We start from the raw sequence: 27,927 nt of genomic DNA, 5'->3' as shown, positions 1-27,927 counted from the left end.
CGTGTATACAAAATTGTCACCTATCCTAATGCTTTCACAAATATACCACAACAGTACTCACCTTCCCCAAAATACCCCTCTTTAGTCTTTCATACATAAATTATCTCTCCTCTTCTCTGCAACTTTTTTTTCTCTTCTTCCTCTTCTTTCAAAATGATAAAATAATCACTATCACTTCTTCCTCATCTTAAAAAACAAAAGCAGAAAGAAAAAAACTAAATTTTTCAGATTAAGAATTTTTCAAAGTAAGGATTTAAAAAAAAAAGAGCAACCCACAAAAACTCAAACACATCCACTGTATAAACCTTAGAGGAAATGATGATGGGAGAAGACTATGTAACAGTATTTAACTGGAAAAAGATAAAAAATTGAGATTTAAAGATTTAAGTGAAACAAAAAAAACTGGATATTTAACTTTAAAAAAAAAAAAAATTGGCGTGAAAGTTACTGTGTAACGCCAACCCTTAATATATGTATATAATATTATATATATAATATTAAATAATATTATTATAATATAATATTACATATATAATATAAAATATATTATATATAAAATATAAAATATAATATAATATATTTTTTATATATATAACAGTAAAGGTTGGCGAAATCGCCAACCCTTGGCGGCGCCAAGGGTTGGCGATTTCGCCAACCTTTATTAACTATTATATATATTATAATATAATATATATATTATATTATATATATTATAATATAAAATATTATATTATATATATTATTATTAATATTATATTATATGTTATAATATAAAATATTTTATATATTATTATAATATTATATATATAATATAATATATATAATATATTATATTATAATATATATTTTATATATTATATATATATAATAGTAAAGGTTGGCGGAATCGCCAACGTCAAGGTTAGCGATTCTGCCAACCTTATTAATTATTTTATATATATATATATATATATATATATATATATATATATATTAATTATATAATATATTATAAATAATATAATATATTATATATTATAATATTAAAAATAAAAAAAAATGTAGTACGCCAACCCTTAGCACCAAAAGGGTTGGCGTCCTTTTTTAATTTATTTTAATAATATAATAATATAATATATTATATAATATATATAATTAAAATATTAAAATTATATATTATATATAATATTATAATATATATGAATACATATTATAATATTATATTATAATATATTTATATATATATATTATAATAATATAAAAAATATATATATGTATTCATATATTAATATTATATATATATATATGTAAAAGGAGTCTGGGTTGACGATAAGGGAAACTGGCCTGTAGCATTAATGTAGAGTGGGCTCACCCTTTATAAAGCAAAACAAGTAGTGTGGGAAAAGTTAGCGTAATAATTCCCAAAATTTTCAGTTTGTTTTTTTTTTTCTGTTAATATATTATATATATTTTGTTATATAATTATATATTATAATATTATATATTATGTAATATATTATATAATTATTTAATTATATAATTAGAATTATATTATATATAATATATTATATTATTTATAATATATATATATATATATATATATATATATATATATATATATATATATATATATATATATATATATATATATATATAATACTTAATAAGGTTGGCGGAATCGCCAACCTTGGCGTTGGCGATTCCGCCAACCTTTATTATTATATATATATAATATATATAATATATATTATAATATAATATATTATATATATTGTATTTTATATATAATATTATAATAATATATAAAATATTTTATATTATAATATATAATATAATATTAATAATAATATATAATAAAATATTTTATATTATAATATATATAATACAATTATAATATAATATATATTATAATATAATGTAATATATATATTATATTATAATATATATATAATAGTTAATAAGGGTTGGCGAAATCGCCAACCCTTGGCGGCGCCAAGGGTTGGCGATTTCGCCAACCTTTACTGTTATATATAATATATAATATTAATATATATATATATAACAAGTACTGCAAGTGGAAGTGCTTCTCGTGAAGTGGGCACAACTATTTCCAAAAGTGCTTCCATAATAGCAGAAGCACTTCAGGCCTGTGAAGAGAGAGAAGAGAGAAGACACAAAGTCTCCATGAGAGAAGACTGGAGATTGAAATATTATTAACATATATATATTAATATTATATATTATATATATAATATATAACATATTATAATATAAAATATTATATATATAATATTATATATAATAAAATAATATATAATATATTATAATATAAAATATTATATATATTATTAATAATATTATAATATATTTTATATATTGTTAATAATATTATAATATAATATACATATAATTATATAATATATTATATTATATAATTTTATATAAAATATATATTATATAATTATAAATATTAAATATAATATATTATATATATAATATATATATATTAATATTATATATATAATATATAATATTAATATATAATATATAATTGCCAAAGGTTGGCGGGGTCGCCAACCCTTGGCGTCGCCAAGGGTTGGCGACCCCGCCAACCTTTGGCAATATTAATATATATATATATATATATATATATATATATATATATATATATATATATATATATATATATATATATATATTATAATATATTATATTTAATAAAAATATATAATAATATTTATATAATATAATATATGTATATATTATTGTGAGGGTAGGCGAAATCCCTTATCAATTTATTTTATATATTAAATTATATAATATTATAATATAATATAATATAATATAATATTATATTATAATATAATGGCTTGGTGCCTGGTGACGCCAACCCTTTGCCTGTAAAAAAGTATTATGGGTTGGCGGAAACGCCAACCCCCAAAAATTATAAAACGCCAACCCATGCCAACTATTTAAAATTTTTTTTTTCCAGTTTTCTTTTTAATTAAATACCCAATCTACCGATAAGATTTCTAGTTTTCTGAAATCTGAAATCTACCGAATAAGATTTGTCAATCAGTTTTATTCTTCAGTTTTTTTTTCTGACAACCTTTTTAACTTTTTTTTCAGTTTTTTTTTTAGTAAAGAATTGTTAATCTGAAATCAATTTCCTTTTTCAATTTTTTCCTTTCTTCTTTTATTTTTGAAACATTTATTCTATTTTCTACATGATTCTTTTATCACTTGAAAGATGAGAAAGAAGAGAAAAAAAATTTGCAGAGAAGAAGAAAGAGAGAATATACGCTTGAAATATTAAAGAGGGGTATTTTGGGAAAGGTGAGTACTGTTGTGGTATATTTGTGAAAGCATTAGGATAGGTGACAATTTTATATACACGAAATAAAATAGTGCTAAAATTTTCAATTTCCCTTAATTCAATATCATTTACTGTTTCAGTCAGTCTATAATGCATAAAATTGTAACCACTTTCATTGTTGGAAAACGTCAAAAATATCGTCCAAAAAGTCAAAAATCAAAGTTGTCACCGAAACTCATGGGAAGACTTGAAATTTCTCATATTATAGGAACAATGATTTAGGGAAAAATAGGGGTGGAGATTAAATTTATTTTATTTATATTTGAGCGTATTTTGGTTAATTTATATTAATGAGTAATTTTTTATTAAGTTAAATAAAATTGGATAATTTACTGAGAATGGTTTCCGGAAAACTTGGAAATATAATTTACTGAATAATTAAATAAAGTAAAAGTTAATGGGAGAAATTGACAACTGAAGGCTACTGGGTTCCTACCAACCTCCACTGTTCCTTCTTCTGAGGCGTTTGAATTCAAGTCAGAAATTAACAGAAATAGAAAATTCAATGAAATGAAAAAATGTACGCAAAATAACAAAAATCCCTCTTTGTAAACTACAATAATCAACTACTCTTTTCGCGTATCTTCCTTTCTGTGTTGCTGTCTGTCTGCCACCTCTTTGTCTTTGTCTTTCTGCAACTTAAAACTCATTCTGGGGCAGTTATTATGAGTTCAGGTCTTGTTAAATCCCATTAAAATGGTTCATTATTATCATAGTTTTATCAAGCACTGTCTATTTTAAGACATTAAAGCCAAAATACTGGTGGTGATTTCATAAAAAAGGTCAAGAGACTTCTAAAGAAAAGCTTAGTCTTTTTAACGTGATAGTATTTGGAAAAGTTAATATTAAAATATGATAATAAAGGGTCCTAAATTTCGTACTGGCAAGCAAATGTGAACTGGGCTGACAGGAGGGTGATTCGCATAATTTTCTATCCGATCAAATTATTTGTATAATTTTATATATAAATAATAATATATTATTATATATTTAAATATTATTTTATTTTTAATATAAAAGACTTATTCCCACCCCAAATTTAATGCATTCTCAAATTTAAATTTTCATCTAGAAAATTCGAAGACTCAAAAAAATATTTTTTGTTAAAATTCTTAATTATGATAAAAGTAAAATGATCATTTAATAAAAATTATTTAAAAAAATTAAAATTTTATCATATTTCCTTATTTCAGTTTAAAAATTTAATCATTTTTTTTTTATTCAAAGTTTGAAAAGTGATCATTTTTCTTTTTGAGTTTTTTTTCTCCTCTCCTACGACTATCTCCTTTTCAACTATCAATCGGTCTTTTCAGATCTCTTCTTCTCCTTTTACCGGTCTCTCTTTTTAGGGTTAGATCCGAACCGAGTCAAACTCGGCTCGAGCTTGAGTTCAGCTCGATCGAACCCGAAACGAGCTTGGCTTAGCCGAGCTCGAATTGGCTTGGTATATATTTTTTAAAATTTTTTTATACAAAATAGCGTTATTTTGATTAATATATATTAAAAACGACGTCGTTTTGATAAGGAAAAACGAATCGAACTGAACACGAGCCCAAAACGAGCTGAACCGAGCTGAGCTCGAATCAAGCTGGAACCGAACTCGAGCCGCTCATATATGAACCGAGCTGAGCTCGAGCTGGCTGCGAACTCGGCTCGACTCAGCTCGAATCCAGCCTTATATCTTCCTTCACTTTTTCTCTGTTTTTATCTTAGACAAAATAGTTCATCTCACACTTTTGAGTTTGAATATACAAATAATATATTATTATATAATTTAATAATTTTAAATTAAAAATAAAATAATAAATATAATAACACACCATTTATATCATCAATAATATACTAAAAAATATACCCATTTAACGATGTGCTGTTTTTCACTATGGCTGTTGACTCTACCAAACAAAGTCAGATTTTGCTGCAGAGTTGATTGACACAAACAAATCAATTGAACGTGGGCGGCATTAGCGCAAAAAATCAAGTCTGAATTGTAGATGGCAATTATTGAATCAATTCTGTGAAGAAACACTTTGAGGTTTTTCAATTGGCTTCCGTGAGAAGCAATCAACGCATATTCCAACAACCAAGCATTCTATATGCCACAACCAAGCACTCTATATGTCACAACCAAGCATTTTATTTACTAGGCAGATTCAATGTTTGATTTAAAAAAAAAAAAAACCATCTGAAAAGAAATGAATTAGTCAGCTGTCTATAACTGACTTCTTTCAGTTGACAAACTACAAGAAAACAGGAGACAGACAGACACAAGCTGCAAATATGAACATTTCGAATTTGTATTTCCTACAGAAAATCAAATGAAAGCAATCCTTGAAACAGAAAATTAAGGACATTCCAAAGATAGCTCCCTTTTTCAGTCTCTGACAAGTAGGCATGATTTTACGGATAATTCCAGCATCTTTAATTTGTGAAGAATATTGTATGATACGTTTTATAAAAAATGATTACCCAAGAGAATAAACCATTCGCTTAGACAGCTCTGCACCCACAACCTTCAAATATCTAGGTAACTGGGATTCCAAGGATCTACGCAAAATGGGATGTTGAACATCCTGCAAAATTGTAACTTCTTACTCAGAATATGAAATTATAAAACCAAACCTAAAAATCCAGGTGGTTGTAGCATACAGCAACCAAAGAAAGGGTATTTACCTTGTATCTCACTCGAGACTGATTCAACCCAATTAGAATATTAGTGATGTCACCGTCTATTCCAACATTAAGACCACTGGTTTCTGAGTCAGATAAATCATCATCCGTTTCTGACTCAGGCTCAAGCATTTCTTCTTCATAGTCCATAAGTACATCATTTGAGTCCGCTTGACCAATGTCGTGATGTTGCAATTCTGTTGCATTAGCAGAAACACTAGGTGATGAGGCCTCCTGATTTTGTAAGCTGGCAAAATCACTCAAAACAACATATGGCCTCTTATCAAGCAAAGGCCTGGCAACATCATATGGCACCCACCTGGAAACGTCATTTCCACTTATTATACTTAAGACATTATAAAAAAAAAAGGAAGTGAAGTTTATATATAACGTAGATTTTCAATTTTATACATATAAATTATTGGTCTCATAGATGAAACTCTCTTTGTGCTTCAAGCAAAGAATATCAAATAAGTAGGCCCAGATATAAAGTGCCCTATGACTATGCCAGAAGCAGACTGTTCTAAAACTGGAAACTTTCTTTTCCTTTTCCAACTTATTTTAACGTAAGAGATTAGATGTTAAACAAAAAAGGCAAAAGCCAGAAAAAAAAAATTAGGAACCACCTAACCAACTAAAACAGAACATGGACCACTGGAAAATATCTACAATTAAAAATTTTTTGATGCATTTATTATGAAAAAGCATCTGTTATTCTTTTAAGAAAAGCACCAAGAAAATGCCAACCAAAAATTTACCTCACATCTAAATTCACTAAACTAAGTGGGGAACAGGTTTGAGATATCATGTCTTAAGTTTTGTTACTGAAATGAAGTTGATTAATACATTTTATACTGATGAAGCAGCAAACAACGGCTTAAGACGGTTTTATTCCAGTATTTACTGTTAGCTGCAAGATGCATATGTACTTACTGGTATCGAAGAGGACAGAGGAGCTCTGATGGGCAATATGCTGCTTTGTACCTCATTTTCCTGCAGGAATGAATGTAATAGCCAAGATAGTAATATTCAAGAGGAAGGCAATGGACTTGATTTTCTTTCACCCAACCTATTTCTTGCAGAGCTGAATACTTGCCCAGTGATAGAAAGGCAAAATCTGGATCCCAAAATAAATATTTACTCGACAAACATCTAGGAAGAATGTCTATCACCCCAACTGCAACTAGCCGGCCATCAATCAGATATTGCTGATGGAAAGAGCCAAATCCACAAGGAGGAACTGTAGCATCACCAGATGGTGGAACAAATACTAAGGGAGTGTCAACTAAAAATTCCATATATGACTTCTCATTGACCTGATCTGGTTTATCATGGTGCACTTTAATCTGATATCGTCTATACAATGCATACTCTTGTGGATCAAAACTGGATGTTTTCAAATGGATCTGGAGCCTATGCCTTTTTCCCTGAGGATGTTCAGGGCTGCTCTTGACGCATCTTCTTTTACTGTTCACATCAGATGATTCTTCAGAAAGGATAGCAATTTGAATCCCATTATCAGAAGGAGATTGGTTCATAGCAGAATAAAAATTAAGATGCCCATTACAAGCCCTGATTGAAAGACCTGAATTTTCTACCAGCTTATTCAAGGAACTTGCCAACTTTTCTGCTATAACTTTCCGAGATGGACCATTATCTTGTGTGTTTTGTCTTAGTACTTGTATTTGCTGGACTTCCGTCTCAGCTAACTGTGCCCGTCTTAAAGTGGCAGCTACTTGGAATGCAATGTTGCTGGAGTATAAGAGATTTTCCATTCCTTCAGCTAGTAGCTTCCTTTTTGCCTGTGAAACTATTTTGACAGAAGCCTTTGGAAGTTGAATACCGGAAGGGAAGTCCCCACTTTCAATGCATGTATGCACTGCATTGTTAATCTGAACTGACAAATAATGCAGAAGCTGTTCTGCCTTATTATTCTCTTCATTGCTATGAGACAAGGTGTCCTTTTTGACAGAGCTCAAGCTGTCATAGTGGTTAGAAGTGCTTGGATCCTCCAGAACCTCAACAAATTTTTTCACATCCAATGTCCCTTCTAAATACCTATGCATATAACAGTCAGTAACCCCAAAGGAGCTTCTTTTGTATTCCTATGCTTTTAAACTTTGGATCAAACATGGATTCAAATCCCCAACAAACAGGTATACATTAACTAGAGGGAAAAAAATTATTCAGCCAGAGGAAAAAAGTTAATGTGCTAATAGAAATCAACAGGTTCAGAATAAAATCATGGAAAAGAGAGATTACAAATCTAACCCAGCACTTTGGTATTTCTGTATTTGATTCGTAAATTCGTCAAATGTGTATGTGCGTATTACAATATGTATATGCAAATGTCAATAGAGTCTTTGTCATAAATCATTGCTATGACAGCTGAAATTATTAAAAGCCTTCCATGAAAACACAGATGACATCCTCAAAACAAGATGGTATACCAAAGAACTATCAATGAATTGTGTCAAGAAATTGAGAAAACAAAAGAAAGTATACCTTTGCATTAGTCTAGAAACTCGTCTTTGTTCCTTAGATGGAACAAAGTCACGGGCCTTTAGACGAATAGTATACGACGGGCAACATGTTTTTTTCATATTAGGTTTATAAAGGAAACATCCAGATCTTCTCCATCCCCGGTCGAGCAGATCTGCCAAAGTAGCTCCAGAATAAGAATGGAATAATTTTAAAGAAACTACAACCAGACAAGCAACTAATACATTTAAATCAACAGATATCACCGTAAAGCTTCTAAAGAAAACTAATATCAAACATCTATCAGAACAAGGAAGAAATTTAAAGTAAATGCAGGCACCATAATCATGAAAAGGAGAAGATGTATCACATTATTGAAAAGAAAATGCACCTTACTATTCTACAGGGGCAAAAATGATTTCTGTGCCTTAACTGAACCGATCATTTCCTCCATCACCTCAATTAACATGTTAGCTTATTAAATGTATGCCCAAGGATATTTCATTCTTCAAAGGATTTACAACAATATAATCAAGTAATCAGCATAATAAAAAATCTTAGATTAACAACCAAAAAAAAAAATTGCATATCCTAGGTCCCAAAAGCTACATTAATTTACTAGGACAACTTACGCATTCAACTAATATAACTACAATTTCGCCACATAAACAAACTTTAATATTAAAAACCAGTTCTTTCAACGTACCTTGGTAGTCATCAACCGTCAGGCTGTGCGCCCATAAACCTACAAACACAACACCGAACGATTTCTCATCAACAGCAGAATGTAAACTTTCTAAAAAGGAACAAATACACGAATCAATTAGCCAAATTTTACAAAAGACGAATCAGATAACTATTTTTGCATCAGAATTCATCAATCATATATCAGTCTTCAAGAAATAAATTCAAGCAACGGACCGTGAGCGATGCTAGTTTTGCGACCGGAAGTTCTACAGTAACCACACGTGCTTCTACTCAGGCCCCAATCAGCAACAACGGTTTCTCCCCGACCGCTACTGTTATTACTACTGCTCGCTTCGTTTCTCATCTTCGCTGCTGTCTTCGATTTCTTCAGCGGCTTACCCAAACGACGTCGCGGACTTCAAATTTTTAACTATCTGTCTGTCAACAGTTCTCTTCCTTCTCCGTCAGCTACGGAGGAGGCTTCTCTATCTAGGTGCTATTGGTCTCCGGCTCTCATTTCTGCAAAGAATCTTCATGCCTAAGCAGTTACCATTAAATTACTCTGGAGATTAAATCCTGTGCTTAACAGTGTAAAGTATTAGTTTGCTTTTTTTCAAGATCCGTCCGATTTGGATTTAGCCACACGAAGGGTCTATATGACAAAATTTAAAACATTTGTAAACATTCGAATTTGAGAAAACTGTAGGGGTAAAATAAAAGTAGAAAGTTTTGCCACTTCAAGGCGGTATCCAGTATATTATAACAAAATAGGGCGCAGCTGCGAGGAAACGCCAGTCCCGATATTCAAAACTGACATTTATAAGATAAAAGAAGGAGGGGCATTATCGTGATTATCCACCAAACCAAGAGCAAAATCTGAAAAAAAACGTAGGTTTCAAGTGAGAGAAGACACAGAGAGGTCTAATTACAGACTAACCGTCGTACCGTTACTGAAGGAAACCCCAAATGCAATCGAAACCTTCTTCTCTAAATCTCTATTTCACCCCTCAAATCCCTTCTTATTTCATTCATTGCCCCCCAACCATACTTGTGTCTCTCTGTCCCTTCTCTTTCCTCAGCATTTAGCTAACTACTATATACCGAGCTAAGCTTCGTTTAAGTCAAGCAAAAGTCAAGCAAAACGAAACGATATGTCGTTTTAGATCTCACTGTTTTGATCTGTATGTATTCAACCATGAATCGAAGCTTTAGGTCTCAAGAATCGCAAATGCAGGCTGCGGCTTTGAAGCAGAGGCAGCAATTACGAGCTTCAATGATGAAGGAGAAAGAAGAGGAGCTCTCATTGTTTCTTGAGATGCGAAAACGTGAGAAGGAGCAAAGTGATCTGCTTCTTAATAACTCTGAAGAAGAGTTCGAAGCACCATTAGGTAATTTTATTATTTCTGGTTGTGTTGCTCGCAAGACCGTTTGGTCTTATGTCGATTTATAACTTTCGATCTCGTGAAATGTTAAAAATTGTTCTTTTTGGTGTTTTAGGATCGAAACCAGGGACTTCACCGATATTTAACATTTCTTCTTCGAACACGCCGGCAAGGAAGATTGGTGCTGATGACTTTCTTAATTCTGATAATGACAAAAATGACTATGACTGGTAATGTGGATTTATTTATTATATTAATTTCTTTTATTTTTTTAGATGTTTTCTGTAATTTGATAATGTTTGACTGTTTAGGGTGTTTGTCGCTTTGAGCTCAGGAGAGTTAGAATAGAGAGTAGCTGAATTATTGATTACAATGTAAATATAAAGCTCACTGCAAGTTAATATCCAAAAGGCAATTGTTGTTGGTTTTTTTAGTTTCTTAGAATCTATTGAGCTGTTGATTTTGTATTATTTATTTTTATGATTAATGTTCTTTGATGGAATAAGTTAGAAGTTTATGGAAGCCACTACTGAGGAAGCATAGATCAATGTCTTAAACATGTTTCAATATTTTTTAAAATCCATGCAAAAGTTAATCAAATGTTTATAGAAGTATTTTTTTCATTAGCTTTCAGCCTCTTAGACCTCTTTGCAGTAAGTGAGGGAATGATCTGTGTATATGTTTTGAGCTGGGAAGTATTTCATGTTTTGGAGGGTACATTGTCTCACTGTTTAATAAGTGTTGGAATAGCTTATATCAGGGGGTATTATCAATCTGGTACCTTGGCTTCAGCAGATGTTTCTACCAATTATTCATGCTTGAACACATCAAAGAAATATTGTCATATACCTTTATATCTTCTTCTGGAATCCCCTAGTTGTTATTTTTGTTTCAGTTAATAATTTGTGTATTACCAGATTGATAATTTCTGAATCAGGTTTCTTCACATATTCATTAGTGATGATTTTAATTCTCTCCCTTATCTTTTCAGGCTTCTGACTCCTCCTGGGACTCCTCTCTTCCCTTCTTTGGAGATGGAATCACAAAAGACTGTTATGAGCCAACTTGGTACTTCAAAGGCACGCCCTACTGCCCTGAAATCCAGAGTAAGAGTACTATGAATACTATCATAAAATTTTTGGTCTGAATGGCACTTTCATTTTGAAAATTTTTGTTATATTCAGGTTATGACTTGGTAATTTATAGATGTCTAAATTATCATTTATCATGAGTTTGTTAAAAGTGAATTTGTAATAATTATTCTTCTCTGGATTTTGAGGAAATCTGTCCTTACATGATCCATTTGAATAGAGTAAATATGCTTTTTGGGAAAATAGATTTGTAACAGTAATCAGGAAAAGATACGGAAGTTCTACCTCTCCATGCTTACACTTGGAACCACTTGATTCCTCCATTTTTTTCTTTTGTCTTTTTTTTCTTGCACATGTGATAGAGTTGCTGATGTATTGCTTGTATTGCATAATTTACATTTGAAAAATAATTTAAGAACTTAGTTTGTATCCTATATTGATAATGGCTAGAGTTCGTAAGGAACGGAAGTGCTTGCCTCACTGTCATTATCAAACCTCTCCACCATGCTGTTTACCTTGGTATTCTACAGTCTGAACTTTGGAGAAATTTATATGCTTGAATTTGCTAATTTTCCATGGTCATTTCTGTTCTTGTTCATAAGCTTGCGAATCCACAGCCGGAATCTGCTACCAGGAGTAGCTTAGTGTCTAGACAGCCAGCTTCCTCACCTGGATTGAGTACATCAAACACTGGTGTTCGGAGGCCCTCATCATCTGGGGGTCCAGGATCGAGACCTGGAACCCCAACTGGACGCCCTACACTGAACTCCACGTCCAAACCCTCAAGATCTTCAACACCTACATCTAGGCCCACCTTATCTTCAACTAAGCCTGCACTTTCTGCTTCCAAGCCTATGACTTCTGCTACTAAGCCTGCAATTTTTGCCTCTAAGCCCACAAGTTCTGCTACTAGGTCCACAAATTCCACTACTAAGCCCTCAAGTTCTGCAACTAAGACCACAGTTTCTGCAAGTAGGCCTACTGTTCCAGCAAGATCCTCCACACCCACTCGGTCCACAGCCCGATCTTCAACACCTACTTCTAGACCCTCTATACCTTCTTCAAAGCCTACATCAAGGGCAGCAACTCCTACTCGTCGACCATCCACACCATCGAGTGCACCTAGTATATCTGCTCCTCCGGTGAAGTCCTCTCCTTCAGTTACTAAACCTTCTTCCACAACATCGAAAAATCTGGTGCCATCTCGTGGCAGTTCTCCTACAGTAAAATCCAGACCATGGAATCCCTCAAAGATGCCTGGTTTCTCACTTGATGCTCCGCCAAATTTGAGGACTTCAGTACCTGAAAGGCCACTTTCAGCCACTAGGGGTAGGCCTGGTGCACCGGGCCCCCGGTCCTCTTCTGTTGAGCCTATATGTAATGGAAGACCAAGGCGGCAATCATGTTCTCCATCTAGAGGACGAGCCTTCAATGGCACTTTGCACTCAAGTGGAAGCTCTGTTCCTGCAATCAATCGTGCATTTGCTAAGGCTAATGACAATGTAAGCCCTGTTGTAATTGGGACAAAAATGGTTGAGAGGGTAATCAATATGCGGAAACTGGCACCTCCCAAGCAAGATGACAAAAACTCTCCTCCAGGTAACCTGACTGGGAAGTCTTCATCTCCAGACAGCACGGGCTTTGGAAGAACACTGTCAAAGAAATCACTGGATATGGCCATAAGGCATATGGTAAGTATATGCTTTCACTCCTTATTGCATTGTGTCACTAGGGTCTTTGGTATCCGAATAGAAACCTCTTGTAGACTTAACGTGTTAAGTCTTGGAACTTCTATTCATATTGATATCCATAACATGGTTGTTTTGTGATTTCTTTTGTGCATGTTCTTGTCGTTTCCGTTATATTTATATCTGTAGCTATATTTCACTTAGGCTTAAACTATTGAAAAACATTTGAGAGAAGAGTTAACAAGACAAATAGTGATTTACTTGTTGTTTTCTGTATTGGAATTGCCAGGATATAAGGAGAAGCATCCCTGGTAATTTAAGGCCATTAATGACAAACATTCCAGCATCCTCTATGTACAGTGTGAGATCAGGGTCTGCACGAAGCAGAACAATTAGTGTTTCGGACTCCCCTCTGGCCACAAGCAGTAATGGTAGTTCAGAATTGAGTGTTAACAATAACGGCCTCTGTACAGATGGGATTGAGGTAGAAGATGATATTGGCTGTGACAGAGGTATTCGATCTCCTGGCAGTCTACGTGGGAGGTAATGCTCAATGCCAACAACCCTTTTGTAATCCGTCTTACGCAATTATTTCAAATCCACCGGCTTGACAGTTGAAGGAGAACTGATATGCGGAACTTGAGGGGTTCATGTTCAATGATTAATGTAAAGTTTTCTTAGGTTTTGTAATTTGTTGTCTGTGTATTATTAGGAAAACCAAAAGCTGAACAATCATTTGTGTTAATTTTCAACACGATGAGATTCTATGAACAGATTCATTAGGCTGGATCATCTTCTTATTATCCAAACTTCCAAAGCTCGGTACCTTGTTCCCTTCCCCATGCTCTGCCACTTGAATTTGCAGAAAATTCCAAGGAAAACCGACTGCATTATAATTTATTGAAATATAGACTAAAGGTGAAGGCATGAAATGGACTAGAGAGAGTCATGAAGCACCAGCAGCATAAAGAAGGCTAACAGGTCAAGATTGAGAAGAAAAGGTATATTTTATGAAAGCAGGACCACAGTACATTAATGCATATGACCCATCATATTTTGAGTTTAAAGTTTCCCCAAAGATATTGGCATTTGGATCAAAGAATCTGTAAGCTTTGGACCGCAACTCTAAGCTTCAGAATCAGTGTCTGCTACACTCATCCCTGTCTGTTCATGCAAATGTAAGGGACCAGAAAAAGGTCCGGCCTCTACATTAAAAGGCTGATTGCATATCGAGAAGCCTGAGACTTATAACGATGGTTGGTTGGATCCAAGTCATACGTTATCGAACGCTCCGCTAGTGCGATAAGATTTTTATTGTTATATATTTTTCTTTATAAATTTAGAGGTAAGGGGTTTCGATTTCCTTGATTAAAAAAAAGAATCCAAACCAGAATTAGAACCAGCCGTTTCTAAAATTTAAGAATAAGAATGGTGACTAGGACAGATTCCTATTTGGAACCTATCCGGCTAGTTGCTATTCCTCCTGACACTGTTCAGGTCTTAACTTTTAAGTCACTATCACTGTTGCCTTGCCTTCAAGTCCTTGTCCCAATAACTTTGGCATCTTGCATTTCTTCTTGATAGGTTGTTCTTCAACATTGGACATTTCTTCTTCCACAAAGAAATCGAAAACATGATCCTTCAATACATTTAATCCACATCCTCTCCCCTTATTTTGCCATTTTTCACCTTGAATTTCTTTGCAGTTTCCTCTCCAATTCCAAATCTTCCTCTGCACTTAAGCTGGTTTTCGACACTTCTAATTTAAGAAATTCTTCAAACTCAGTTTTCCGAGCTCCCTTATTGAGACCCTCGTCGTTTCTCTGATTTTCAGATGATATAGACTCATTTTGTCTCAAACAATTCAACTTCACTTCATCTTCTTTTGAAAAAATCAATTTCTTCCAAGCTTTGATTTTCCTCAGAGCGTGAATAAACTTTGTGATTTCTCCCCATGTTTTTACTCAACATTCCCGCTAGTTCTCTTCAATTTCTGGGATTTCTGTAACAATCATTCAAATCATATAACACAATTCCACAAAAAATTTGCAAAAACAAATATGATAAAATCTTTACAACAAATGAACAGTGTGTTTTCTTTAAACTGAAGCTCCATATCCAAGCTTGGTGTTTTCTTTGATTCTTAATGGAGCCACTCCCCCTTGATCACCACGACCCATGTTGTTTCTGTATCAGGCAATTAACAAAACAAATGCAATTATGTTCTTTACTTCTCATAAACAAAAAACACAACAGAGATCATTAGAATCAATTCAACATACTAAACCTTTCCTAATTCAAGTTATTGTCATGTCTTTACGCAGAGTGGCCGAGCAAGGATGGGGGCCCTAAATTTGGGGTTCAGCATATTTTAAGAGGATATATCACAACTCAGTTATACTATACGTACTTAATTTGAATATATAAATAAATATATATTTATATATAATATCGTATGATTGAATGTTATTTTATTGTTAATTCAAAATCATTTAATTATATAATAACATATAAAAATATATATTTATTTATATACTTAAAATAAATACACATAAATTTGTTAATCACAACTTTCCTTCCACCCAAGGCTTGCTTAAAAGACGCATTCTCATTATTTAAGTTCAAGAAATGATTATTTTCCTTTTTTTTAATTAAAATTATAAAATTACCATTAATACTTAATATAACTATTAAATGTGTATTACACTTTTAAAAATTATCAAAATTTTACTTAAATTTAAAATATTATATTTTGATTATAACAGTTATTTTGAATTGAAACCATTAAAAAATATAAAAAAATTCAAAAGCCGTCTAATTTTTTTTTAATTTCCAAAAGCCCACTGAAAAACTCATTAACGCCCTAATATTTATAAAAATTGTGGTTTGCCCCTTTTGAAAAGAGAAAATAGATTAAATAGGAGGGGGCAAAAAAAGAATAAGAGGAAATAAAAAGAGAGAAAAAAAAAAAGTAAAATTAGAAAAACAATGTAAAATGGCATTTTATCCTTTCGCTCACCAGAATTTGCTAACAAAAAATGGGTGACAGTATGAAAATTTAGTTTTTTGAAATTTAAAGGGTAGGAACTTGTCATTTAAACAAACCTTGGGTGGGACATATTCTTTTGGCCTTTAAAGAATATTATGTTTGTCTTTCAAGTTGATAAACATATTAGCGGTGGGTTTCAGTTCTTAAAGAGTGAAACCGGAATCAGTTGGTTTCACCGAAAAAGGAATTGGAACCTATCCAGAATTGGCTGGTTCCGGATAGGAACCATAATTGAAATTCTGGGAACTTGACGGTCCAGTTCCCATGCTCACCACTATTTATAATTAAGTTTGGGAATAAACCTTGTCCAAGTTGACATGTTATTTACTGAGAATCTGAGATACCAACTTCGTGAGGTTCGAGGGGGCTTTAACTTGAACTACACAACTGTCTAATAAACTACTCTCACAGATACTTTTGACTTCTAAAAGCCAACAAAGATGCCACAACAAAACCATTAAGCAGCAGCCACAATCTCAGCAGCTGCAGTCTGGGAGGGTGAAGCCTGATAAGTTTTAGTATCCTTGGAAGAGGCAGGTGCTGGAGGCGGCAAGGGCGTCAAATGGGCAGGGGTATTGTGCTTCAATTTTATGAGTATCTGCCGCATTCTTGTGCAATCAGTTGGCTCACCAGGTTTTGGACCTTGAATCACAAAGACGGCAGGCTTCTTTTCCTCATCCTTCTGTGCTTTCTTCTTCTCTATAGTTGGCACTTCATTAGGAATGAGCTCTGCTATTGCTTTCCAGTAATTCTTATCAGTTTCAGCATGAAGCTTCTGCTGGTTGTCCACAAATAACTGTCATATGAAGGGCAAAAGTCAGATTCATGTGTCAATGCCAAATATACAAGCTTTGTGAAGCAAAAACATTGTTCAGAAATTACACACAAGATTTCCTAATGCAAAGCAAACTTGATGGTGAGGAAAATGTCAGAGATATTTAAGAATCATTTTAGCATCCCCTATTCTGTATCCAATTATTTTCAAACCAACACATTTAAAAGGCCAACACAGCCCAGGTACTCTGGCAACAGTATACATAAGCTGCCAATAAAATTGGGAAGTCAGAAACCACATTAAGCAATTTCTTGCAGTTCTGATCTAACAGCACATCCATAAAATGAAGATCAGATGCAAAGCAACAAGAGAGGCCAAGTCCATGTCTCTAAGTTACGCATACAAGAAGACATCACAAAGTATGCCAAAATGTCAATAGACCAGAAGACAGCCTATTTTCTTACTTATTCAGTGTTTTTCTGTCTTTCATGAAAACTTCATTCACAACATGGCTTTCTGGCCATTGAGTTCCCATAGTTGCAACATGGTAAAATGTTAATAAGAAGCATCAACACATTTATACAAACCACACATCCTCCTTTTATGCGTGTATTTCTCACCAAATCATCAAGTCAAACAATCACTCCAGATATCACGCAACACCATCAAGATTAACAGCTTTGCGATGTAAAATTCAAGAATATGTCTATGGGCAAGAGATACTCAAGCCTAAATGCAGACAATATAGCATCCATACTGCACCAAAAACTTAACAAAAGTGACAGAAAAATCAGACCCCCAAAAATGAATACATCTACAAAAGAAAAGAAAGCTAATCAAACAAGAAAAAAAAGCAAAATGATGGAAAATCTAAACTCACTTTCTCTCTTTCCCTGTTAATTCCTTTTTTATTTTCACATGTCACTGCCCTCTTTCTGTAGAATTCAACTTTGTATTCATCTGCTTCTTCAATAATTTGGTTCAAATTCTCTTTCTCTTTCTTCTCTTTCTCCTCCAAATGAATCATATTCTCCCTAAGTATTACAAAAGCAATCTCCAACATAAACACTATTATAAAACTAAATTTCCAAAACCTCACAAGTGCATGCAATACTTATCATTATTACATAAAAACTTTGATTCTTCAAATAACAATTACACATTAAAGTGAAAAGTAAGCATCTTTATCAATTCTTTAAGCATATTAACAGCAAATGAACTCAAATAAACACACAATAGTATAAAAAACAAAGTTCAGTGAATCGTTACCCAATTGCAATTTCCAACAAACAAGAAAAGTTTACCAATTTTCGCACTTCAAATAAGTCTACTAACACATAAATTAAAAAAAAAAAAACCAAATGGAATTTGATGTTAATGCTTGCTTTTTGCTAGTAAATTAAGATAAGGAAATTTTTTCACTCAACTAATATAATTGGAACAAAAACCTTTAAAAAACCACGATTTGATGCTAAATTATTGCATTTTTCTCTATGATAAAACCAAACTAATAAATTTGAAAAATAACAAACAGAACTAAACGAACCTTCTCCATTCTCTGAGAGCGACGCTCTCCTCCGGTGTTATCTCCAACAGAGGAGGCAAAACTGGCCCTTCAGATTCATCGTTCTCATCCTCACCGTAGACCGACGGCTTCTTAATGTTGAAAGACGAGTTATTTTTATTGAAGACCAGCGAATCAACGCGATCGGAATCGTCTCCTTGACAACTGTCGTCGTGAAAGGGATCAGTTGAAACCGCAACAGGGACCGAGTAAAACGAATCGTCGAAATCTGACATTGTATAGTTTTGGTCTGATCATTCCCTGCTCTCTCAAAATCTGCGACAAATGATATATTAATTAAAACGGGTAAAATTTTTTTCATGTAAATATTTTTAAACAAATGATTTTATTTTTATAAATAAATTTATTTTTAATTTCAAAAATACTTTCTCTAACTTATTACATGATTTTCAGTAACTTACGTATGCATATCACAGTATATAGGTGCATACAAGGTGTGTACAGGATGTATAGGTGTGTACAGAGTGCATACAAGATGCGTAGGTGCGTACAGAGTGTATACGGCGTAGGTGCGTACAGGGTGTCAGGGTGCGTACAAGATGTGTAAGGTGAGTACAGGGTGTGTGTAGGGTGCGTAGAGTGAGTACAAGGTGCATGGGTGCGTGCAAGGTGTGTAGGTGCGTATATGGTGCATAGGTGCGTAAGGTGAGTACAGGATGCGTGCAAGGTGCGTATGGTGAGTACAAGGTGCGTACGAAATATGTAGGATGCGTACAAAATATGTAGGTGCGTACAAGGTGCAGGATGGGTAAACGGTGCAGAGTGCAGGGGCATAAAAAACACCCTCATCACACTCTGTTATATAAAATATAATATTTAAAAATTTTATTTATTTATATTTTTTACACACCTACGCCCTCTGTACATATGCACCCACGCACATTGTACTCACCCTGCACGCACTCGCACACCCTGCACACATTCATACACCCTGTAATCACTTTACGCACTTTGTAGTCACCCTACGCATACATAAGTTGCTGAAAGTGACGTAATAAACAGGGAGGATATTTTTGAAATTAAAAATAAATTTATTTATAAAAGTAAAACTGTTATACGTCTGCCTAAAAAAGTTTACATGTACCGATTTTAATTAATATCCCACGACAAATTGCTTGCTTTCTTCGCGTACTTTATCGGCCCTAACAGGTTTCAATCTTCGGCTAGATTTACAGCCCATAATAAATCACACAGCTTTGCTGTAATGGGCTCAGACCCAATAAAATAAATGACAGGACTGGAGAAGAAACAGCGTAAAAAGTATTGGCTGAACATGTGGTTGATTCCACCTCTTCTAAAACCATAATATAATAAAATAATAAAAAAATTATAATTAATACACTATAACTTTATGAAATGGTGGGTATATGATGGTGAAATTAGAAAATTGAAGGAAGATATTAAATGTTTTTTATATGAGTAAGCTAAATTGTCAAGGGGAGTTGGTAAAAACTTTTTGTATAAATATCCTCCCTCGTCTCTCACTTTTAATGGATATATTCTCTGCATCTGGAAAATCAATCTCTCAATTTCTTTGCTTTTATTTCTTCCTTGTTCTATTATAAATCTCTCTCAAAGCTTCGTCATCTTTCATTTATACTATTATATCTATAACAAATAAATATTTTTAAATTTTTAATTGTTTTTATATACTTTTTCTTCTTCAATCCCTTTAAAAAGGTTTATCAATCTGTATCGATAATATACCTAATTAATAAAAATATGAATTATTTGTATTCTCACTTAATTTATGTTTTAAATATATCGGTCCGAATTTTTGAACTAAAAACTTATTAATACGTATTTTGTCTGTTTTCAATATTAAACGCACAATTTTATCTTTTTTTATGAATTTTTAAAATCCAAAAATATCTTATATATTTTTTATTAATTATTATAATATCATAACTATATAAAACAAAAAATTCAATCTTTTGTCATCTAAATTTATAACATCTCTTGATAATTTTTTATAATGATTGAATCTTAATTATATATTATATTAGATTATATTTAATAGTCAATTTAGTATTTTATATTTAAATTGTAAATCAAAAAAATTACGAAAAATATTAAAAATATTATTGATATTGCTATATTTTTAAAAATATATTATTGATGATATATCGTTTTAAACCTTTTTTTTTAAATCTAAATTTTATAACTATTATTTTATAAATATATCTTTTACTATTTTATATTATACTAATATAATTCTTATATTTTTCTTTATTTTTAAATTTATTAATTAAATAATATATTTTATGCCATAATATATATAATATTAATATTAATTTGTTACGTATTATAATTTGATATAATAAATTATTATTTATCTGGCTCATATCACATAATAAAATTAAAATTGACTGAGCCACTATAAAAAAAAAATTCAAGATTGTACGACGACAAATGGTCAAGCAGGGAGACTAGGACCGATACCTGCTACTTTTATTATTATCATGTTTAATTATTTTAAGAAAACTATTAAATTATTGTTATTACCGTAGAGACAAAAATAGTAATTCTTAAATTGTGTTTAGGCCAAAATACTAATTCCATTCCAATGTATAGTGGAAATCCAAGTAATTTTCTCCCATTTTTTTAAAATTTAAATAATCATTTATGTATTAATTTTGGTAAATTCAATCAAAAATAAAATTGTTATTTAAAGACTTTTATTCAAACAAAAAAATAATTTTTTTTTTGTTAGTTTAAAAAACTAATTATTTCTCCTTAGTTTATTTAAATAAAAAAATTTAATTTCTTTTTTCTCCTTAATTTTAAAAACTAATAAATTTTCTTATAACTTAATTTTAAAAAATTAATCTTTCAACTCCACTATTGTCAGGATCTCAAGTACAATGTATGAGACTTGGATCACACATTGAAAAATATAGGCAATTAGTGTGGGGTTTATATGACCTTGGACTCTCCTATCTTAATAGTTAACTTTTGAGGTGTGATTCTCCTAAAATTCGTATCATTTGGTATCAGAGCCATCACCATGTCTCTCAGTTGCAATCGTGTGGCACGGGTGGTGATGTCGACATTGCAGTGTTCCCTCGAGGCTAGCAGGGAGCTAGCGCACAGCCAGCCTTGATATGTTAGGATCCCAAGTGCAAGGTATGAGACTTGGATCCCATATTGAAAAGTATGAATAACTAGTATGAAGTTTATATGACATTGGGCTCTCTCATCTCAATAGTTAGTTTTTGAGGTGTGGTTCTTCTAAGGTTCGTATCAACTATATATGGTTTTTAGAGTTTTATATTTTAAAATGAATAACTACCCCTTTCAAACTTTGAAATATTGTACTTACACCTTAAAAAATTTATTTCATCTTTTTGTGACCATTCTTCTAAGCGTTCCTCTTTGGCAGGATCTCTCCTCCCTCTCCTGGTGGTTTTTTGATATGGAAACTATTGAAATGGTCATATTTTCAAACATGAATTTGTGCAAAAATAGCACAGATTCGTGTAACAATCTGTTTATTGACAGACACACAAATTCATCAAACGATGTCTCACAAATGTGGGCATTGTTCGTGTGATGCCTTCGACTGATCTATGCATTTGTTCACTCATAGATCATTGCACAGATTTGTGCAAATTTTTCATATATTTGTGCATGAAAATTCCACAATTTCAAAGATATTTTTCATGTTTTCTGCAGCAAAAAACCACCAAGGAGAAAAGGGAGATGTTGTCGAAGAGGAACGCTAGAAAGAACGATTATCGAAAAGATAGAATAAAGTTTTTAAGATATAAGTATAATGTTTTAAAGTTTAAGGAAAGTGACTATTTACTCTAAAATATAATATCTTAAAACTATATATAGTGAGAGTGAAATGTTATATTTTTTAAATTAGGATAGAAAAAAAGAATAATTTTTATTTGTTTAAATAAAAAATTTTAAATAATAATTTTATTTTTGATTATAGTAGTTAAAATTAATGAATAAATGAATATTTAAATTTTAAAAATTAAAGAAATTCAATTTTAATTTTCGCTGCACGTCGAGTGAGAATAAGTCTTTTGGCCTTGTGTTTATGAAGTCAATAGATATTCGATATTAAAAGAAAGTTAAAAAAGACATTCCATGTATTACGTGTGATAAATATTCATTATCCTTATCCCGTTTATCGTTTTGGCCCAACAGGTAATTGAATATGGAAGGTTTGGACAAACAAAAACGTATTGTTTTTCTACGGGATTGACCTGACTAGGTCAGAATCATTTTTAAATCACCACTGGCACGCCATTTACTGTCTACTACAGGATCGGTCAATTCATTGAAGTTCTATTTAAGAAATCATTCAAAGTCCGCCTGCTAGTAAAAGACTCCTAGTTCTATAAATCACAGATTAGCTGTCCTTCTCTTCTTTACTCAATAGAGGCGTCAAATCGATCAAAATGGTGTTCTTTTTCTGGTTACTTTTGATTTGTTTGCTCTTTTTAGGAGATGGGGTTATAGCGGCTTCTGAGAGTAGTTCTTCAGAGAGGAAGATTAGTCAGACACCCACATGGGCTGTTGCTAGTGTTTGTGCTGTCATCATCATCGTTTCTATTTTCTTGGAGAAAGGCCTTCACAAGCTTGGAGCGGTATGTTTATATTTTTGTAGTTTTAATTTTGCTTTTATAGTTTTATTACTCCTTTTACTGTATACATAACTACTCTTTATGAGTTTCTCTGCTTTTGTAACTGCCTTCATCATCACATTAACTTTTTCTTTCAGTTCTTCATGACTAAGAGGTTTTTTGTTTTTTTTGTGAATATTCATATTCATCTCAATTTTTTATTATGTTTATTCCTGAGATTGCTACTTTTGTACTTGGTTTTGAGTCGACATGATCGTGTAAAGATTGAGTTTTGGAACAACTGACACTTCTTTCTGGTTTCAGTGTTTTTTTCTAAGAATATATAAATTTTTTATAATGTTTTATTTAGTTGGATAAGAATTTTGGAAAATTTCTCAGATTTTAATGCTTTATGGGCAATAAAGGCTTGGTAATTTTTCACAAATTTTTAGTTGAAACAATATGTTATTAATTTTAGAGTGTTGTTATTTTTGGCCCCTCTATTTTGCTGTTAACTTACTGGAATTACAATTCAGTGGCTTACAGAGAAGCGCAAGAGGGCTTTGTTCGAAGCCCTTGAGAAGGTCAAATCTGGTGAGAAGATAAATTTTTATCTTTCTGATATTTGTTCTTGTGGAGTTAGACATTGGGTGCTTATTTGACTTTTGATGTATAATTCGTGCAGAGCTGATGGTTTTGGGATTCATCTCGCTGATACTCACTTTTGGGCAGAATCACTTTGCTAAAATATGCGTTTCATCAAAGGTTGCAGACTCTATGCTGCCATGTCGGCTTGATAGCGATTCTGACAAAAGCTCTAGTAGTGAAGAGGAACATAGAAGGAGACTCTTGTGGTTAGAACACAGACACTTAGCCTCTCTTGATAGCAGTACTTTCAAATGCAAGGAGGTGAGTACATATAGTGCTGGAATTTTTTAACTTTCTGAGCTTAATGGCTTTTATTAAAGTTTCTCCTGGGACTGATAGTAGGTACGATTTGTAATAATTTTTATAGAGAATTATCTAATCAGGGTTTAGGAATATGCAAGTATTTATTTTCCTGTAATGTGTGAGTCGTGACCATTTAAATTTTATGCTGACAAGAATGAATCAGAATCTTTAATCTTGATGGTAGCATATCCGGTTCCTGTCTACAGGGGTATGAGCAGCTTCTATCGGTAACTGCCCTGCACCAATTACACATCCTCATCTTCTTCTTGGCTGTCCTTCATGTGGTATACAGTGCTATTACCATGACGCTCGGGAGGCTAAAGGTATTGAAACTAGATAGACTTGGCTTATTTAGTATAAAAAATTGCTACTTTGTATGTTTTTTTTTAATTAACAAATAGTTACGCTGGACAGATTCGTAAATGGAAGAAGTGGGAATTGGAAACTCAAACCCCTGACTATGAGTTCTCAAATGGTATATTTTCCTTGAGAAATATAAACTCTTTAACCAAATTAATTATCTTTTTCGGTTATGTAGCTTGAATTTTGTAGTTTCAGTCTTGAACACAAATTTCCCGGAGTTGAATCTTATACCTGGATTTGTGTATCATCTTCAAAGCTAAACCAGATTTATGTTAATATGCAGATCCTTCAAGATTCAGACTTACACATGAGACATCTTTTGTAAGAGCACACACCAGTTTTTGGACAAGAATTCCTTTGTACTTTTACATTGTAAGTATTGAACTAGGAAATTAAAATATTTTCAGTTCCAGGTGGTATCAAGTTAGGTTAAAAAAAAAAAAATTTAATATGATCTTTTAGATCCGATATCAAATTTCTGAATTTTTCTCTACTCCAGGGATGCTTCTTTAGACAATTTTTCAGGTCTGTCAGCAGGGCTGACTACTTGACTTTGCGAAATGGATTCATCAATGTGAGCTTCTTTCAGTCATATTATTTGAATTTTTTAGAGTTAGTTACACCATTCCTTTCTGACTGCGATATCAATTACAGGTCCATTTAGCTCCTGCAAGTAAATTTGACTTCCAAAAATATATTAAAAGATCATTAGAAGATGACTTCAAGGTAGTAGTGGGAGTAAGGTATTGCTCTTTCCATATAATGTTTTTCTTCTTGTATTAAATTTAGGACCTTCTTATACTACTCTTGCCTAAATGAAGTTCAATTAGGTTTTGTTTGTATGCTTACCTAGTTTTGTATTATTGGCAGTCCTGTGTTGTGGGCTTCATTTGTGGTTTTCTTGCTTTTAAACGTAAACGGTGAGCTGTCTTTCTTGGAGAAGTCCCTTTGAACTAAGCGCTCTGTGTATTGAATTGAGTTAGAAGTTAGTCACCTCAATGAATTTGTTATACGTGTTTCAGGATGGCAAGCACTGTTCTGGGCATCATTAATCCCCTTGATTGTAAGAAATCTGTTCTTAGTAATCTCTATTCCAGATTCATTGGAAGTTTTTTGAAATTGTAACTATTGATTGACTGATTGCAGATAATCTTAGCAATTGGAACAGAGCTTCAATCCGTTTTGACAAAGATGGCTATTGAAATGACCGAGAGACATGCAGTGGTGCAGGGGATACCACTTGTACAAGGCTCAGACCAATACTTTTGGTTTGGTCGACCTCAGTTAGTGCTGCATCTCATTCATTTCACTTTGTTCCAGGTATTGAATGGCCTCCTCTATTGAGAAAATGAGATCTTTGATATATGTGTTAAAGAGGGCAAAAGATGAAATAGTTGTTCATCCCAAAATTCACGCTAAACTAACCTAAATTACCTTCTGCACAATTAAAAGTCTGCTGAATGGTAACTTCTACAAGTATGTCTGTAGAAGTTGCTGTTGTGGTTGATTCAACCATAGCTATTTAATCCCAGTTTTAACTCCATTTCTTTTTGTGCTTCTTTGGGTGCTTGCAGAATGCTTTCCAGATCACATATTTCTTGTGGATATGGGTAATTTGATCTTCTAATTAATCTATTAAATTTTGAATCCTACATGCTGATTTTACCCTGTTAACTTAAGTGCAAGTATCTCAATTGAGGTATAACAAAGTCTTTTCTGTGCAGTACTCTTTCGGTTTGACGTCTTGCTTCCACTCTAATTTGGAGCTCGCAATCGTAAAAGTTTCTTTAGGGTAAGCCATGTTGTCTCCTCAGTGATAGGGAACTAAATCTAACAACAATTGTGCCTTACATGGCACAATGCCATAATCAGATGCTCACAGTAAACCAATCAACCATGGGAGAATGCATGTGACATTTTTACAGTAGATTTGTCCTATAACATTACTAAAGCCCTGAAAGTCACCTTATGCTGATGGAGTAAAGTTTTATGTTGCCTTAACTTAAAATCACTGAATTTTGTTGCGGTTTCACAGGCTTGTGGTCTTAATTCTGTGCAGTTACATCACACTTCCACTGTATGCTCTTGTAGCTCAGGTAAGCTTGCTTCCAATTTATAAAGAAGATGGAATAGACCTCGGAAAATCATAGAAGTGCTGAAACATACTTAAAAAATAATTAAAATGATTTCCAATTTTCAGATTCTCTTGTTCATATACATTCTGTTAATGCTTGCAGATGGGTTCACATATGAAGAAATCAATCTTTGATGAACAAACATCCAAGGCCCTTAAGAACTGGCACAAGACTGTGAAAAAGAAGAAGGGAGGAAAGTCCCCTGCTCAATTCCAGGGCGGAAGCGTAAGCTCAACCCCTTCATCATTGTTTACCTCCAGAGCACACACACTGCATCGTTTCCAAACTACTGGTCACTCAAACCACTCGTATACCTATGAGGACATAGAGGCATCTGATGTTGAAGCTGATCCTTTATCACCCACAGCATATCAGGATCCCACAGCATATGAGGATGACAATGGAGCAACTGAAATAAATGAACTCCATCATGAGGTGCAAACCAGCAATGAAAGTGACTTCTCATTTGTGACACCTGCTCCTACAAAAGAACCATGATTTAGCTTCAGTGGTGGCTGCAGTGTCTCTATATATATTTTTGAAGATGACTTGTAATTTGTGAAGCCTGCCCCAGAAAAGGAACCACGAGACATGGTATATGCAGAGAAAGGTTGACTGCAGTAGTTTTGTGCATAGAAATTATTTAGTTGGAGATGAAAGTTTGATTTTTGAAATGGGTTTTGGTAGGTACACTGTATTTGTAATATAATTAATTAATATATTTTATAGCCAGGCTTGTTCATAAATGGTCGTTCCAAGAGCAGGAATGATCGTTCATTCGCAAAATTATGTTTGTCTGAATCGCAATACAACAGTAGTTTTAAAGACAGGTGTGATCATTCTTGTCACATAAAGTAAACCACGATGAATGCCTATGTTAAAATATAGTACGACTATTTATTTATAAAAGAGACAAAATTATCTTTAGGTGGACGAACAACCTGGCTGAATCTGTAGTCCAACCTGGAACAGTGAGTTATGATCTTGGGAAGATCTCGATGTCAAACTTACAACCTTACTTAATGGTTAAACTCTCATTTTCCATACCCCATTCAGAAAATAAGAGTACAAATCTGTGACCTACCTTATTGGACCCCTAATTGAGACTGGGCATTTGCAGTATCTTAATCTATAT

General features: G+C 32.7%; 4 protein-coding genes and 1 long non-coding RNA gene across 6 annotated transcripts; 2 read left to right on the top strand and 3 right to left on the bottom strand.

The window, feature by feature from the left end:
• Positions 1 to 5,474: 5,474 nt before the first annotated feature.
• LOC123227686 (arginyl-tRNA--protein transferase 2-like) lies at positions 5,475 to 9,808 on the bottom strand. Its single transcript, XM_044652786.1, has 6 exons — positions 9,428 to 9,808; positions 9,213 to 9,251; positions 8,531 to 8,681; positions 6,959 to 8,083; positions 6,029 to 6,344; positions 5,475 to 5,928 (listed from the first exon to the last, which is right to left on the bottom strand). Exons 1-6 carry the CDS (start codon positions 9,555 to 9,557, stop codon positions 5,821 to 5,823), a joined length of 1,869 nt encoding a protein of 622 aa, XP_044508721.1. The 5' UTR covers positions 9,558 to 9,808; the 3' UTR covers positions 5,475 to 5,820.
• Positions 9,809 to 10,107: 299 nt separating this feature from the next.
• LOC123227688 (mucin-5AC-like) lies at positions 10,108 to 14,157 on the top strand. The gene is made up of 5 exons (XM_044652789.1): positions 10,108 to 10,581; positions 10,691 to 10,805; positions 11,567 to 11,681; positions 12,269 to 13,357; positions 13,644 to 14,157. Exons 1-5 carry the CDS (start codon positions 10,377 to 10,379, stop codon positions 13,899 to 13,901), a joined length of 1,782 nt encoding a protein of 593 aa, XP_044508724.1. The 5' UTR covers positions 10,108 to 10,376; the 3' UTR covers positions 13,902 to 14,157.
• Positions 14,158 to 14,692: 535 nt separating this feature from the next.
• On the bottom strand, positions 14,693 to 15,758 carry LOC123227691. Its single transcript, XR_006504558.1, has 2 exons — positions 15,431 to 15,758; positions 14,693 to 15,356 (listed from the first exon to the last, which is right to left on the bottom strand). It is a non-coding gene; the product is annotated as an uncharacterized LOC123227691 (long non-coding RNA).
• A 948-nt stretch (positions 15,759 to 16,706) lies between these two features.
• Positions 16,707 to 19,039, bottom strand: LOC123227150 (clathrin light chain 2-like). Its single transcript, XM_044651832.1, has 3 exons — positions 18,725 to 19,039; positions 18,059 to 18,212; positions 16,707 to 17,199 (listed from the first exon to the last, which is right to left on the bottom strand). The coding sequence occupies exons 1-3, from the start codon at positions 18,976 to 18,978 to the stop codon at positions 16,861 to 16,863; spliced, it is 747 nt and encodes a 248-aa protein (XP_044507767.1). The 5' UTR covers positions 18,979 to 19,039; the 3' UTR covers positions 16,707 to 16,860.
• A 4,023-nt stretch (positions 19,040 to 23,062) lies between these two features.
• LOC123227743 (MLO-like protein 10) lies at positions 23,063 to 27,578 on the top strand. Of its 2 annotated transcripts, none has more exons than XM_044652863.1 (15): positions 23,063 to 23,367; positions 23,880 to 23,937; positions 24,029 to 24,252; positions 24,501 to 24,617; positions 24,709 to 24,769; positions 24,941 to 25,029; positions 25,157 to 25,231; positions 25,312 to 25,400; positions 25,528 to 25,577; positions 25,680 to 25,720; positions 25,804 to 25,977; positions 26,232 to 26,267; positions 26,382 to 26,449; positions 26,693 to 26,753; positions 26,895 to 27,578. In XM_044652863.1, the coding sequence occupies exons 1-15, from the start codon at positions 23,179 to 23,181 to the stop codon at positions 27,288 to 27,290; spliced, it is 1,728 nt and encodes a 575-aa protein (XP_044508798.1). In that variant the 5' UTR covers positions 23,063 to 23,178; the 3' UTR covers positions 27,291 to 27,578. The 2 variants fall into 2 exon arrangements, with proteins under 2 accessions (XP_044508798.1, XP_044508799.1); XM_044652864.1 differs by lacking the exon at positions 23,063 to 23,367 and adding an exon at positions 23,407 to 23,518.
• Positions 27,579 to 27,927: the final 349 nt, after the last annotated feature.

This window comes from Mangifera indica, chromosome 10 (genome assembly GCF_011075055.1).
Source record: "Mangifera indica cultivar Alphonso chromosome 10, CATAS_Mindica_2.1, whole genome shotgun sequence".
Classification (NCBI taxonomy): Eukaryota; Viridiplantae; Streptophyta; class Magnoliopsida; order Sapindales; family Anacardiaceae; genus Mangifera; species Mangifera indica.
Note: the sequence above shows the minus strand (reverse complement) of the source record. Positions and strands in the feature narration are given on the sequence as shown.

Bases quoted from the DNA above. Each gene is read 5' to 3' on its own strand.
- LOC123227686 (XM_044652786.1), bottom strand. From the start codon at position 9,557: ATGAGAAACGAAGCGAGCAGTAGTAATAACAGTAGCGGTCGGGGAGAA. The intron at 8,084-8,530 runs GTATACTTTCTT...TTATATGCATAG, and splicing joins GTTTCTAGACTAATGCAAAG to GTATTTAGAAGGGACATTGG. The intron at 5,929-6,028 runs GTAAATACCCTT...ACAATTTTGCAG, and splicing joins AGTCTCGAGTGAGATACAAG to GATGTTCAACATCCCATTTT.
- LOC123227688 (XM_044652789.1), top strand. From the start codon at position 10,377: ATGTATTCAACCATGAATCGAAGCTTTAGGTCTCAAGAATCGCAAATG. The intron at 10,582-10,690 runs GTAATTTTATTA...TTGGTGTTTTAG, and splicing joins AGAGTTCGAAGCACCATTAG to GATCGAAACCAGGGACTTCA. The intron at 13,358-13,643 runs GTAAGTATATGC...TGGAATTGCCAG, and splicing joins ATATGGCCATAAGGCATATG to GATATAAGGAGAAGCATCCC.
- LOC123227743 (XM_044652863.1), top strand. From the start codon at position 23,179: ATGGTGTTCTTTTTCTGGTTACTTTTGATTTGTTTGCTCTTTTTAGGA. The intron at 23,938-24,028 runs GTGAGAAGATAA...TAATTCGTGCAG, and splicing joins CCTTGAGAAGGTCAAATCTG to AGCTGATGGTTTTGGGATTC. The intron at 26,754-26,894 runs GTAAGCTTGCTT...TAATGCTTGCAG, and splicing joins TGTATGCTCTTGTAGCTCAG to ATGGGTTCACATATGAAGAA.
- LOC123227150 (XM_044651832.1), bottom strand. From the start codon at position 18,978: ATGTCAGATTTCGACGATTCGTTTTACTCGGTCCCTGTTGCGGTTTCA. The intron at 18,213-18,724 runs GTTCGTTTAGTT...TGTAATACTTAG, and splicing joins GCTCTCAGAGAATGGAGAAG to GGAGAATATGATTCATTTGG. The intron at 17,200-18,058 runs GTGAGTTTAGAT...TTCATATGACAG, and splicing joins TTAACAGGGAAAGAGAGAAA to TTATTTGTGGACAACCAGCA.